The 15,883-nt window shown below is 36.4% G+C and overlaps 1 protein-coding gene across 1 annotated transcript in view; it reads right to left on the bottom strand.

Moving 5' to 3' along the window:
* LOC139148473 (uncharacterized) overlaps positions 1–15,883 on the bottom strand; it is a 55,059-nt gene that overhangs the window by 16,141 nt on the left and 23,035 nt on the right. Inside the window, exons 12-17 of the mRNA XM_070719936.1 lie at positions 14,145–14,316; positions 12,844–13,040; positions 11,689–11,866; positions 11,028–11,138; positions 4,609–4,811; positions 3,248–3,428 (exon numbers count right to left, since the gene is read on the bottom strand). Coding sequence (XP_070576037.1) covers positions 3,248–3,428; positions 4,609–4,811; positions 11,028–11,138; positions 11,689–11,866; positions 12,844–13,040; positions 14,145–14,316 — 1,042 coding nt within the window. The remainder of the gene's footprint in view (positions 1–3,247; positions 3,429–4,608; positions 4,812–11,027; positions 11,139–11,688; positions 11,867–12,843; positions 13,041–14,144; positions 14,317–15,883) is intronic.

The following is a 15,883-nucleotide window of genomic DNA, read 5'->3' as shown; positions in this document are numbered from 1 at the left end:
GGATATCATTGTGTCACTTGATATTGAGAAAGCAACTGGCCATGATAACATTAGTGTTAAACTTGTTAAAGATGCTGTTGAAGAAATTTCCAAGCCACTTTGTCACTTGATAAATCTTTCATTCTCAAAAGGGGTGTTCCCAGATGATTTAAAAATTGCTAAGGTACTACCAATTCACAAAAAAGGGAATCTAGACGACATGGGCAACTACAGGCCTATTTCCATTTTACCGGTGCTCAGCAAAATTTACGAACAGATTGTTAACAAACAGGTTCTGCTCTTCTTTAACAAACACAATTTATTCTATGATCACCAGTACGGGTTCCGTAAACAGTATAGTACAAAGTTATCACTAATCAGTCTTTCTCAATATCTACTTTATGAAATTGACAATGGCAATCCCACTCTAGGTATATTCATAGATTTTTCAAAAGCATTCGACACAATCAATCACGATGTTTTACTTGCAAAACTTGAATTTTATGGTATAAGGGGTTTACCTCTTAGCTGGATGAAAAGTTATTTATCGTCAAGAAGTCAGTTCGTTGGTGTACACGGTGTGAATTCTCACGCAAAAACAATCACATGTGGAGTCCCCCAAGGATCAATTTTAGGCCCTACCCTTTTCCTAATCTATATAAATGATATTCCTATGTCATCAGACGCGTTTAACTTTCGACTTTATGCTGATGACTCGAATTTATTCCACACATTTTGCAACAGTTCAAATTGTATTAATCTGCATACTATTAATGACGATTTTAGGCATGTGAGTAACTGGTGTGACGCCAACAAACTGACAATCAATTCCACAAAAACAAATTACATGATCATGAAAAGTTGTAGAAAAAATATTGAGTGTCACGGTTCACTTCAATTGAAGAACAATGACATTCGTAAAGTGGAATGTGCTTCTTTTGTTGGAGTAATTATCGACAGTAACCTGTCTTGGAAACAACACATTGATGAGGTATGTGTGAAAATTAGCAAATTAACTGGTGTATTTTACAAATTACGTCACATAATGCCACAATCCATCTTAGTCCTGTTGTATAACGCCTTTGTTCTTCCCCATCTTACTTATTGTCTTGAAGTGTGGGGAGCCACATATCCAACATACCTTAATGAAATATTTGTACTTCAAAAAAAGATGATTCGCACAATGACCTTTAGTAATTGGACAGAACACACAGCACCACTTTTTAAAAAACTAGATATACTTGATATTTACAAACAGCATAAATTACAGCTTGCAGTCTTTGTTCATGATGCTCTTCATGCTAGACTTCCATGTACTTTTCATGGCTTTTTTACTCCAATTTCACATTCATATTGTACAAGACAAAAGGAACGAAATGATCTGGAAATACCCAAAGCTAAACACAGAGTAGGTCAGTTTACAGTAAAATATACAGCAACAAAAACTTGGAACAGCATACCTGATATCATACGGAACATAACAAATAGAAATATTTTTAAACGGGAATATAGAAAACATCTCCAATCTCTTGTCTAAAGAAATGTATCACTGTAATATATTTCTGATTTCTTTATATTTCTTTTCTTTTCTGAGTAGTTTTCTGTAATTTAATTACGTGTGTTTCACAGCTTGCCCTCATTCTTTTGCCAAATATGTTAATGAGGCTGGAGGCGGACTCGATTAGTTGCTGGACAACTATTTTCCGTACTCCTTTTCCCTTCTTCTGTGTAATCGATTTATTGTAAATTTACATTTGATCTTCACTTGTTTTGGGGAATAAACATTATTATTATTATTATCTTTAGAAAGGACCGTTTCTGCGTGTAAAAAAGCCAGATCCATTATTAATTCTCTGCGTAGCTCTGGTGTTGGACCAAATGGGATTAATCCTATCATTGGTGCAGAGGTTTGGAAAAAAAATGTGTATGCCTGCAGCTTTCCACACATGTGAACTTTGGACAGTCTCTGATACTGAAATGTTAATGTTAGAACGGTGCCAGCGATATGCTGCAAAAATAATACAAGGTTTACCGACAAGAACTTCATCGGACGTTGCTATAAGTACGATTGGCTTGTACTCAATGGAAGCACACTTAGATTTATGTAAATTAAGATTTTTTGGAACATTGTGTCGTCTTAGTAACTCTGCTTTGTGCAAAAAGGTCTTCCTAAATCGTCTTTTTGAATTCAAACTATCAGTCATTGAAAGTCAAAGAGGCTTTATTCCTGATGTGTTACGTATTTTAGCAAAATATGACCTGTTATTTTTTCTGGAAGAATTATATTTGTCAGGATTCTTTCCTAACAAAGCAACTTGGAAGTTAATAGTTAAAGACACTGTGTATGAAAGAGAAAATGTCTTGCGGAAGGGTAGACTTGAAAGTAAAGGGGAATTTGATTTCTTTCATACTGTGCATCCAAAAATTGAACCACTTTTCTTATTGCGCTTTGCAAATTTGTTTCCTTTCTTCAAAGATACTGCGCTGTATATTTTACAGATCCTTGCAAATTTGGAAATACTACATTGTCCAAAATGTGAGGAAGACACGAATAATTTGCTTATCCATTTTGCTGTAGCCTGCACGGAAACAGAACAACAGAGGATTGATCTTTGGTCTAAGTTGATTAACCACACAAGTGTGCACTTTAAGTTTTCCTTAATGACCTCAGTGATGAATATTTTGTTTCAGCAATGCTTGGAAACGAATATGTCATTAACGATTTCAGCTCTGAGGATAGTACGTTTCTCGTAAAAACTATCCTGGAATTTTTTCAGACAATATTTTTGCGTTAATTAGTTTCATTTTTCTCTCTGATGTAACTGTTATGACTCTTAAAATGTAAATATGTATGTTGCTGTGACTCTTCTTTGCAAAGGAGGAAATAAAGAAACAACAACAACAACAACACCAACAACAACGTCATCAGAAATTGAAGTATATTCTCTCGAAAAATCAAGCGATTTACGCAAGGGATCTTCTGAGATAGATGGATAGAAGTTGACAATGTCAAATGTAATGAATCTACATTTTGATTTACCTCGTATCCCCTTGAACCGGTCAATGACAGCAGACGAATTCCTCCATTGGTTCACACACTACGTGATCTAATATCATTGTTTATTGTGTCAAGTAATTGTTTATATATATATATATATATATATATATATATATATATATATATATATATATATATATCATACCATATCACAATTTATCAATGTATCAATGTCAGTAACTGCGCAATCTTATATTGAATGATCCTTACCAGGTTTCTGTGGTTCTACTTTCTTGTATTTTAAACGAAAACCTTTTGCTGTAATGTTAGAGTTCGACACAAACGTCAGCTCTAGTCGAAAAAACTCAATAGTAAAAGGATCGGGCCTCTTCTTACCACAAGCGCGTTCCGTTGTAAGAAAGTTCTCATCTTTATCATTGTATAACAGTAACTGCAGGGAAAAAAGAGTAATGTGCATGTCTACGTCTTAAATCGAGAAATAAAAACCGAATATAATGGTCATGAAATTTTGACAGCTGGGATTTGATATCGCACATTTCATGCATACTATAATATATACAATGCATCTTTTATGGGCAAGATTATATATCGCAGCAGGAGACAATTTGCCCTCCTGGCGTAGGGCAAATTTTCAACTGCTCTCGGGCACATAAACCCATGTATTCAGGCAATAATATTTTTATTACATGCCTCTTCACAGTTAATGCTATATGACATTTAGTTACATGCAGGGCATTTTCAAACAATTTTACCATTATCGACCACCATCAAACAGATTTTAACGAAAGTTAAAATAGCAGTGCGCGCATGGATATTTTACATCTAGCGTTAAGCGTCTATTTTGACGTCGAAAACGTCGAAAGGCTTCACTGGACCGGGTAACCATGGAAACCGGTCAATACATCGTTCACCGGCCCGCTAACATCCCGTATGTTCCTATTCAAATCAATGTACTGATTTACACTCATATCGAGGCATGTAATAAATTGGCACACTGCTTGAAGTAGAGGAGTCATCGAAAGATATATCACAAATGATATCGTAGCATTTGAATATATATAGACTTACTCTTTCAAACGATGCCTTCATTTATGAAAAGAACTTTGAAAAAGTGCTGATACCATTATACTTTAATGTTTCATGCTCCCTTTATTTACCCATTTTTAATATACATGTTAAGGCTCATATGAAACTCAACTAGTTCTTTATAATTATAATTATCAATTAATGTCAAGAAAACAGGTATGTTTTTGGTGTCGTAAAACGACAATAGACTCATTTTCTCTCCGTTGATATCAAAGTGTAAGTTATCTGATATGTTTTAAATATCTGTGAATAGCATATATCAAGGTTAATGATTCATTTAATAGCAGTTAAAAGTGTTCATCGTTAAAATTTCCTCTTTGCTCTTATAACAATATTCACTTTAAGAGTGGTACATGAGCTGCATGAAATTCTGTTGATTTTGATGAATCTATTATCGTCTATACATTCAGAAAGATAATGAACTTGTCAACATACGCATAATGTCACTTTGAGTCGTTTTTAAGAGAAGGCAGTCAGCATATCTCAGTGCAAGTCTTATGAAAAAAACCTTCAGAATATCAAACCTGCAACCAATCATTCGTGCAATTTTCAGATAATTCGATGTCGAAGTCTTCGAATGTTAGCTCAATTAGGACATTCGTCATCCCATCCATTGACATGACGAGTTGATAGTTTCGATAGATATTACTTGGATAGTTTGCTGGGTAACCAGGAGAAACCAATACACCCATCCTCTTCGTTACATATGTAGTTGTGTATATGGGTACTATAATACAAGTATGCAACTCTTTAGTATTTTGAAGAAATTGTGAGCCATACATTTGCGAAAAAGACAGACAAGGAAACTCTCATAGAATGATGAGTAAATGTCATCATAGCAGTACATAGTCGGAGACATAAAAGTGAAGCCGTGCAAATAGATTAACGTTCGCTGTTTCGTCGTCTAATTTCCAAGCTTGCCACTATACAGATGTGCTTATCACATGATCTTGTCAGGTGACTGTGCTCATAATATGCAGTCAAAATTCTTACTAAAATGGCGGCCTAGACTTGACCCTAGTTTCCTGAGCAGCGCAGCCAGCGATAGAAATGGGGCGGCGAGTCCCAAACCCGGATCGAGACGAGTCGACACGAGACAAAAGACCTCCTATCTTACTGATAGAAAAGTTACGGGGTTTTTTTGCACATAGGCAGCATCTGTATCAATGCCACCGGGAAAAAAGGACGTTGTTCCACTTCTGTCTTAGTTAGTCAAAGAAGTGATATCCCACTCCTACCATCGACTTATGCTTGTTCATTTTCGTACATTCTAGTCAGCGTTACATAGCTCTCCGAATCTGAATCTTAATCTGAGGCTGCCTCAGATTCCACACACATAACATACCTGTACTGTAGTATCGGTCATGTAGAAAAATGGTGCAGAGCCACTATAATAAAATTAAACATATGAGCCCTCAGTTTACTTTCCTATAATGTGTTTATAAATGGTGAATCTAATTTCTAAAAAATGATTACTTAAATCTCCTGTATGTATGTTTCTAATACAAGGTTACCTATTTTGAATTCACAGTAGATATCATGATAGTAGAATCTGAATCTGGCGCTTATCGCTTAGGCCATAATGCCGACGTCGCGTCGCAGTTCGCATGTTTCGAGCTCGCCTTGAACTCAAGTTGAAAAACCTCAACAAATCTTTTTCAGTTGTTCCAATCGTTGATTGTGCTATCTCTTGCTTTGTGCATCGATCTTTGACACTCTCAACAAACTGCAAGCTTTCTGTAGTACTGTATTATGATGTATTTACAACGCCTGGCCTGAGGGGTCATTATGGTCTCGTCTCGACTCGTCTCGGTCCGGGTTTTGGGACCCGCCAGCGATAGAAATGGGGCAGAGTAGCAGACTACTGACTGTACCCGTTCAGTTTACCTGTGTCATGTGATAAAATTGTATTATCATATACCCATGCCCATATTGCTACATCCTAGTGACGTTCAACGTAAAATATCAGCCGTGATATTTTACGGTAAACGTCGAGATATGCACGATAAACGTCATCAGTTTTAGAGTCTTCCCGAACTACATTAGCAGTTTGTTGGTAAACAACGTAAACATCAAAAATGGCTGCCGCTCCCCGCCTGCGAAGCGATGTCGCCGACGTAAAAACTTGAAGGGCTTCGAGGAACACGGGTATTTCTGGTTGCAAAATACGGAAATATCACGTTGAGTCTTGAAATGTTTTCCCATGGTATTTTTTTGGTCAAGTTCTAGCAAACATTCTACCGTTCGCACGGCGCCGGCACTGTGCACGGTCTCCACCGAACAGGTAGTGATGGCGTGACAACGATGTCGCGCGCGCGACGACTGTTGACATGGCAACTCTAAAGGTAAACTAACAACATGGCGTCCCCTCTCCGCGCGAGCTCCGTGCCGTACGACGATCGAAATCAGGATAGATTTAAAGCTGAGCAGTTTTTGATCGGCTACAGTTGTAATAGCATATTGCACCTTAAAATGTTTCTTCTGTATGACGATTTTTGTATCCCGGTGTCTTTCTTCTTGGGTTTCATTGAGATGTCATATCTCTATCATTTCCTTGTGCTGGTATGAAGCCATTCTCATGTTTCCCTCATTTCCAATGCCCGCATCCTTGAACGTGAGAAAAATTCCTCACATTCCCCTCCTTTACCTCCATTCGTGTCATTTGTGCTGCGTCAGACACTCGACTTCGTCTCGTGTCTGACGCAGCATAAATGACACTCATGCTGATACGACACAGGAACAGGCGATATTGGGTAATAACCTCTAGAAGTCACCGCTTAAGTGATGCACTGATCTGCTGTTCAAGACCTCTTCCCACAATCATACACTGTAAAAATAGCGGACGCTAGACGCGTCTTTACGCGTTCAAAATGTACATGTCGGTGTTCAAATTTGAACGGCTAGTGTTCATATTGTTAACACTAGTGTTCATAATATTAATAATGATGTTCTAAACCTGAACACTATGTGTTAACAACGATCTCCTTCAAGTGTTCAAAAACACAGCATCACAGATATTTTACAATACTGTGAAACAATTAACAGTCTTTTGTGTTTTTTACTTTACAATGGCTATATTAAATTTACTATTGCTTCACTGTCCGGTAAACGTACACGGATTTTGGTGTAACGAATTTCACACTAAGTGAAAAATATTTCCGGCCTACAATTGCTGAAAGCATGTTTTTTCTAAAAAAGGAAGTATACAAAATAATTTTACACGTTTATTACGGGTTGAAAGTTTAAAGATTAGAAAAGAAAATCAGAAAACCACCATGAACGTTTTAATTTTAACATCGGCGTGCAAGAGGCGTTCTACTTCTAAACACTTGGTGTTCAATTTTGGTGCCTTTTCCTATCCCATGATGCATCAAAACGGAAGTTGCGACATTTTTCTTGTAAGCTCACCCTGAAGTCGTGATCGTGCGGAAGCAAGACCAGAAAGGGTAAGTTTCCTCTCCAAAATAGTAAAAGGTATTAGATTTTTGAAGCATCTATATTATCGTCCTTTGAAATTAATTGTATTGTACCTTGGAATAGCTTAACTATGAAGAAACCTTTAATTCTGTCAGTAGCTGCTATACCAACAACTAGCTGTGACTACGCAGTGTTACTTTTGGCCATAGCCTATCGATCGATCTCACTCGGGTCAAGGGTCATCGGAACACAACTGTAGCGATAACCCTTGACCTGAGCGCGATCGATACGCCTTGCATAGTACCGCTGCGTAATCACAGCTAACACATGTCTTTTAGTAAACGCAATAGCATGTAAAACATCAGTTAAACATCGTGAAGTATACAATGTATTGTTTCAGCATATGAGAGTTTGGCTTTTTTATTTTAATCAGTTGATGACAATTAGAAGCAGCAAATATTTTGTAACAGTATTGAAGAGAGGCACTGTATATGAAAGTCTCCCCTTTTCCTTAACCTAATAAGCCCCTTGTCTTTCATTTAAAGTTTCATCTCGCCATATTACCTATTGTTGCATTTTTTCAGGATGTAAAAAGTTGGATTTAACTGAAAATCGAAGAGTTGTTATAGAAGCTGGTGGTACAGATAACGAAGAAGATGAGTCTACAGGTAGCTGTCTGGAAACAAGCTTGAGAACCTCAGTTCATCTCAAATGTAGATTTAAACTTGCAAGGGTCAGTAACTGAATTTTGATAAATTTCTGTATTTGTGTTCTGAATTAATCTAAGCTTTGGTAGCATGCTATGATCAACTAAATGTTGCCGGAGAATAGGTTTTCACAGACGTGTAGTCTCCCTTATTTAAATTAAAGCTGAAAGCGACAGACCATTCAGAGTAAAAATGTCCACTCTGAATTACTGATTTTTCTGAAATTTTCACTCTGAATTTTCTGTCACTTTCTGCTTCAATTTTTCATCCCCCTTGCATCTGATGAAGGAGACTTAACGTCTTTGAAAGCTTATGCCCTTGTAATATTTAGTTGATCACAGCCTGCAACCAAACCGTAGATTATTTTGTATTGTACCTCAACACGTCTCTTGTACTTAGCAACTGGTTTTTAGCTTTGCTGTCAGCTAAATAGGTGGATGTGTAGCATTGTCCTCAAATTTGTACATCCAAAGGTTTTTCTTCAAAACAGCCTGTACGAATCCTTTAATATTTGGATAACAGGTCCCAAGGGATTACCCTGATCAGATATGCTCAAATTATAATGAAATATGCAAATTTATATTTTTGAGGTTAAGTTTGCTATTTTTTGGCAAAAATCTTCTTCTCTTTTACTGCCGTCTTCAATATTTGCTAAACATGTCCCTAAAAATGACCTTAGTCAAATTTGTGCTAGTTGTGATGAAATATTCAAATTTTTATATTTCATGGCAATTTTTGTCATTTTTGGTCAAAAAATCTTTAAAAAATCTTTTTCAAAACTGCTAATCGAACAGCTTTGATATTTAGGGCATAGATCGCTACTGATAGTCTTTTCAGATTATTCAAATTATGCAGAAATTTGCAACTTTGTGTTTTCAGGACATTAAAGACATTTCAGACATTTTTAAGACATTAGGGATTACCAGAATGTGATATATTCAAGTTATGATGAAATGTACATTTTTTCATTTTAAGGGTGATTTTTACCATTTTTGGTAAAAAAATTGTATAAAAATTAATAGCAGGGTACACCAGAATTTGAAAGGTCTTTACGAATATGTTTTAAATTTCTGAGAAGTATATTTTTTGAAATTTCATATTTGTCAATGGTTTCATTATTTCAGGGTTTATTTTAAAGATATTACAAACAAACAAACTTTTTTGTTTATGAAGGGACTTTGGTTGGACAAGGAAATAGGTTTTACCCTGCCAAGGACCCAATTTCCCCACTTTCTGCATGTTGTGCTTTACTGTGACACTTTGACAACTTGACATGTTGTGTTTACTTTAGTGTGGACAACTATTTACCATGTGCACCAGAGAAGCCTTGTCTAACTTCTTTTTTCTTCAAAATTTACAATTGTCTATACAAGAGGAAATGTCTTTAAGAAACCATCTTACAAAAATGGAGTATGCATTTCATACATATACGTCTTGTCAACACAATAAGTATGCCAAATTTTGGGCTTTTCAGATGATTTTTGTACATTTTAAACAAGTATGGACATGAAACGTTATCTACAATATGGTGATTTTTATTGCTTATGTTTTTGATAGGAAGGTGTTAACACTGTTGGTTTTTTCCTCTGACAAACTTTACATACAAAGTTGCAATGTTTATTTGCCCATTTTACAGTAAATTATTGTATTTTACTCTAGAAATGTTTCGTGTATTTTTAGAATAAAATAATTTTACTGGATATCAATGGTCTGTAATGTTATTTCAAGGCTTGAACACCCAATGAACGCCCAAAATTAAAGGTGTTCAACAAGCGCGCATCATGTGTTCTAGCCTTTAACACACTTATCGTTGAACGGCGTCCATGCGTTCAAAAAGTGTTACATCCCTTTGAACGCGTAAAAGCGTTCAATTTTTTGAACATATTTCCTGTGCAACGTGTGTTCAAAAGTGGAACACCATGGTGTTCAATATAATGTCTGATGAACACGTAGCGTTCAAAATCTGCACACGTGTGTTCAAGAATTGAACGTTGGTTGAACACGTAGTGTTAAATTTCTGAACGTGTAGAGGCGTTCAAAAAGTGTTACAAAAAGGCGTTTAATTGGCGTTCTATCCTTGAACACTTAACTTTACAGTGTACTTAGTCTAGCAAAATGCGGTTTCCGGTACTCGTGTTGGAAAACGTTAGAAAACTATATTTGTATTTAGTATAATTTAGTCTGGGAACTCCTTGATAACAAGGCTACTAATGAGTGTTGGCATATTGTAAATTTGATGTAACATGGTGGAAATTTCAACGTAAAAGTCAGCACGAAAAAGAGAAGACCCTTCACAAAGTCATCAACACAGCTATGGACTCACAACTTGGGTATTTTATCGATTCATGAAAAAAGTAGCAGACCTTATACGACAGACAGATAGGCAGAAAGGCGTAAGGCTGCATTCACAAATACCTCTGGGGGGAGGGAGGAGATTCCTAAAAAAGTTCTGAGAATTTTTCAAATACCCCTAAAACGAACCCGCAATGTGTTCAAATCCGCCCCTTTCTGCCTTGCTATAATTTTGAAGTCCCCCAAAGGAAGGTAATTTGTGTCTGATATAGTGCTTCGTCCAAAACTATAAAAAATCATCTATCATATGCACGGGAGTTTATTGGGCAAACTATTGACATTTTTACAATTATCTTCTCAAATGTATGAAAACAAATTATCAATGTAACGTTCAAAATTGGATTTTATATTACGCTTTGTTTTATTAATCTCAAACCCCAAAATCATCCGCCGTTCAAAATACTTTTATTTAGCCCCTGCAGAACGAAGACTCACTTTTTACATCTACTTTGTCTGTCTGTACTTACCAACAGGACAGTTTGTTTCATCTCCTCTATCGTCGCAGTCCTGTTGCCCGTCGCATATTTGTGCATTGGAAAGACATTTCTGTCCATGATCACATGAATATCCATAGCAGGCTGAGGAACAACAAAAAATGTCACACACTATGGTTGTAAGAGACTTTAAAAATCCCCAAAGTTAATATCCTGGGGATAATACAGGAGAGAGCAATATTTCCGTGCGCAACCTTACAAAAAGTCAAATACGTCATGCATTTTTGGAAATTCTCGACATGTTCAAATTATCCACTTTTGTCCGAACGTATTTTACACACGAAGCGGGAGGTGGATTTTACTCTCTGTACGCGTACTAAACGTATGCGTTGCGACATGTGTATTGCCCAAAATAGGGCGCCTTTGGGCCGTAGTGCATGTCATACGTGAACTGATTCAGTGATTATTTTCGAATGCAAGTAATAAACGCAAGATGATATTTACTGTACATGTAGGCTCCGCGATGATATTCGGCGGGAAAGAGGAAAGCAATTTCAATCGCTTAAACAAACTATCTATATTGTCAACCCTAACATCTCTGCCATGCAGGAATACAGAAATTGCACTTCTTTGTCACTATCTGAGAAACTCATCTTAAAGTCGGCAATGAAAGGTATAGAAATGACAAACTTACGCATCGTGGTATTGAGACTCGGTAGGGCTTCATAGGCAGCCAAGAATTTGACAAGTGCCTGACCTGAACTACCAGTATGTATGGAGACAGTGACGTTGTTGCTGTCGGAGATCCATTCAGTGATGTTTTCTGCACTGCATAATTTCGATGTTGTTCTTTGTGATATATCATCTGTTATCTGAAATATTTGTTGAAATGGAATAACATTAATGAACTGTGTTGGAAATATGTTTTCGTTGAGACGTATCACTAAAAACGCAAGCCGATCGTTTTGAAAGTTTGCGCAAAACCAAGCGATCATAGCACGTTTTAGAATAAATCTTGTCTGGACAGGTGAAAGGAGAGCTATATGTTCACGATAACTATGTAATTTCATTCAAGTAAAACCCTTGATGTAATTATGTTCCAAAACATCGTTAGTGTTACTAGCCCACGACTTTATGCAAAAACCTATATATTCTTTATACAAATCATGGACGGAATCGACCGACAGAATGTGACGGTCAAAATGTTGAAAAAAGGTCAATTACTGAGATTAATGTAATGGACATGTATTTATGATTTTCAGTCTCATCTACAAGGACGGGTATGGTTGATTTAAAATCTTACTGTACCACTGATCGACGGTTATTTTATGGAGATCCCAGAAACCTGTTTTGGGGTGCGCTAAATATCGTTTTAAATGCACAGCCAACATAACGACACATCGTCAGCTTGATACGCTGTACGGTACAAGCACAGACTCAATTTCAGAATGATGGGTTAAGTTAACATGCTTGCGCTGTATGTCACGGTTTTGCAAACCATGTTATGATAGCTGTAATATAAGAATGGAGATACCATATCCACATTCGTACAAGTGCAATGATGGCAGAAGACCACCTTAGGTGTGATATTGGAAAACCATGCGGAAAGGTGACAGTACTTTGAAACTATTTGTACTTGCTATCAAATTGTAACTGACGCACACGCATGCGCAATAGACTCCAAGATAATACACTAGGAAATGTAATTGAAGGTGTTTTCACATACATGTGAAAGGGATTATGATGAAAATATCTTTAAAGTGAAAAGTGGTCACCTGCACATTATTCCAAACTTGGTTTTAATATGTCGTATGTGTAATTATTTTATCATTCTTGAACATTGTTATACCTGAAACCAGTCTTGTGAGCATTTACTTGATTGATCCTCGTTGCTTTCAATATTCAGAAAGGTAATTTGTATACTACCATCCTCTATGGATAATGTTATATTGCAGTCTATATTCCTGTGGAGATTATCTGGGTATCCTGGCGATGTGAAATTCCCAGATGGCGAGGTAAATTCACAGCCACAGCTACTACACAACACTAAAATGAGTAATAAGCGAAGTTACGTTAGCAGGCTTCTTTTATCATAAGGAGCTTAGAGAAGGTGTGACTTGTGGAATGTTGAAAGAAATCAACATGTTATTGTGCAAGAACGCTCACCGCGTACATTTGTGATTAAATTGTTATGGCTAGGATTATATACAAACTGGGTTAACCAAGGGTTAACTGTATATTATATCACAAGACGTATGATATTCAAAATAAGACCACCTGCAGAAAAGTCCCCAAGAAAAGTTTCAGTCGGTTTAAATGTGTGAGACTCTCAACCAGGGAATCAATGATTCAATAAATCAGATAATCAGTGAATTAATGATTCCAAATCCAAAATTCAGATGATTTAATATTTTGCTGATTTCATTTCATCATTAAGGTCGGTGACTACTCAAATTGAAAAAAATATAGTCATAGTCATGTTAATGGATGCACAATATTATGTTGCAGACAGCATACAATGGGCAACAAATGTTTTGAAAAAATGTAGTGTTCCCGTCCTATTTTTTGGAGGTATGTCGAACAGATGTTCATCGTAATCTTGATTTTATGTGGCACATACTACCTTTTGATATAAATTTGTTCTCAAATATGTATGGAGAAAATTAATAAAGAAGCATTCATATTTTCTGAGAACGCAGCGTTCCAAAACATTTCTTCACAAATATCTTTCAGATTTTATTAGTAAGACGAGAGTTTCTGACAAATCAATGAAAATGCAGAGTGTTATATTTATTAAAAGTGCACAGAAAAATCACCCATTCATTTTATAACAGGTTAGTTTGTAGAAAAAGCAATCATCTTGACTTTGTATTTTTAAATATAGCATGATGACATCCATTCGAATGTATTTGAAATGGCTTCTTTTTACCGACTCTTATCTGAACAATTTTACGACGAAATTTTCTTGTGTTCCTACATGCGCGTCCTGACAGAATTGATGAATACAGCATAAAACATCGGTATAGTCCCCTACCTTTACAAAATAATGTAAGACAAGAGAATAGTCTTCATCGTAGAACTAGCCTACAGATGAGAAGTTTATGCATACATGGCATATGATATCTTTAGCATTGACGTGCATAGACTTACATGTCCCATTATTGGTGACAGTAGTGTTGTAGTTTAACAGAAAACCTCTGCCACCGTCACTGAAATCACTTTTGAAGGTGACAGTGACGAGTGTCGAGTCGGAAGTCCACGATGATGGTAAAGTTGGTCCACACATTTTATGAGATTTCCGTCTCGTTGTACCATCTTCGTACTTTATAAAAGAACACATATGACATCGACGTTAATAAAATCTTTAAACTTTACGGAAATAACGATTACAACTGTTCACCTTGTAAATCCACTCTGCACATTCACCCCGCACTCTGATACAATTTAACAGCATTGTTGTTCATGTATTGGCAAATACCAAACCTCCCTGGAAATCTACAATTCCTTCAACTTTATTTTACTGCAATAATTATTGGGGAACAATACCAAGCCATGGGACCAATTTTACATGTCATAATACAGAATACAATTGAGACAATTGAGACGCATCATTCTCAAAGGGAAACGTCATCTAAAATCCAGTTAAACTCAATTCGGAATTATTTCAATCATGACTGCAACCTTTTCTGACTTTGTTATGTCTGAATCTATTCTCGTTGCGTACATAAAGAAGCTGAGATCTGGCTGTGCACCCGGAGCAGACGGTATAATGTCTGAACATTTGAAATATTCCATTAACTCTAAGGTTCTTTATCATATGAGTGTAATGTATTCTATCTGTTTTAAATTTGGTACTGTTCCTTTGTCATTTACTAAAGGTTTACTTATCCCTTTGTTAAAGAAATCGACACTTGATCCTGCAGTACCAAAACATTACAGACCTTTGACCTTATCCTGTACATTTTCGAAAATTATTGAACTTTATATTCTCGATGTTTCCGGTCAACATGAATTAGTGATTTACAGTTTGGTTTTGTTACGGGTAGAGGAATTGCCACTGCTGCGCCTTAGCAAATGATGTAATTTCATACTGTAACAAACGAGGATCGACAGTTTATACTTGCTCTCTAGATGCAGAGGGAGCCTTTGATGCTGTACCTCATGATGTTTTGTTTTATGGATGTACATCCTAATCATTGCTGGAAGATTTTAGTGTATTGGTATAGGCATCTAAGCCTACAAATTAAGTGGGGTTCTAGTTTGAGTGAACCAGCTGTTGTGTCTGTAGGTACCCGTCAAGGAGGATTATCGTCTCCTTTTCTTTTTAATTTGTTTTATCAAGATTTAGTGGATGAATTGTCGTCATGTGTTGCAGGTATCAGGATTAATAATTTGTCTTGTAATGTTTTTTGTTTTGCTGACGACTTATTGTTAGCTAGCCTTTCTGTTACTGGTCTTCAAAATATGATAGAGATTGCAAACAAATATATTACAAATCATGGCTTGTGTTTCAATCCTAAAAAGACAAGCTGTGTTATTTTCGGTAAGTGTACACTTACACCGCATCCATATTGGTCACTGAGTGGTGTAAGACTGGATGAATGTGAAAGTGTGAACTATTTAGGTGTTACACTTTCATCGTCTAATCCTAATGAACACATCAGCAATAGAATAAATGCATGTGGAAAGCTTTTTATGGACTTCAAGGCGCTGGATTCAGTAATGGCCGTATTGACTGTAATGTACTCGCTTATGTATGGAATGCTGCCATAAGACCAGTTTTATTGTATGGTATTAACTGTGTACACATGTCTAAATCATCAATTAGTGAGGCCGAAAAAATCCAGTCAAAATTACCAAAAGCTGGGTTTGGCATTCATAAATATTGT

The sequence above is a fragment of the Ptychodera flava genome, chromosome 13 (genome assembly GCF_041260155.1).
Source record: "Ptychodera flava strain L36383 chromosome 13, AS_Pfla_20210202, whole genome shotgun sequence".
Classification (NCBI taxonomy): domain Eukaryota; kingdom Metazoa; phylum Hemichordata; class Enteropneusta; family Ptychoderidae; genus Ptychodera; species Ptychodera flava.
The sequence above is the reverse complement of the archived record's forward strand: the minus strand, read 5'-3'. Positions and strand labels throughout refer to the sequence as shown.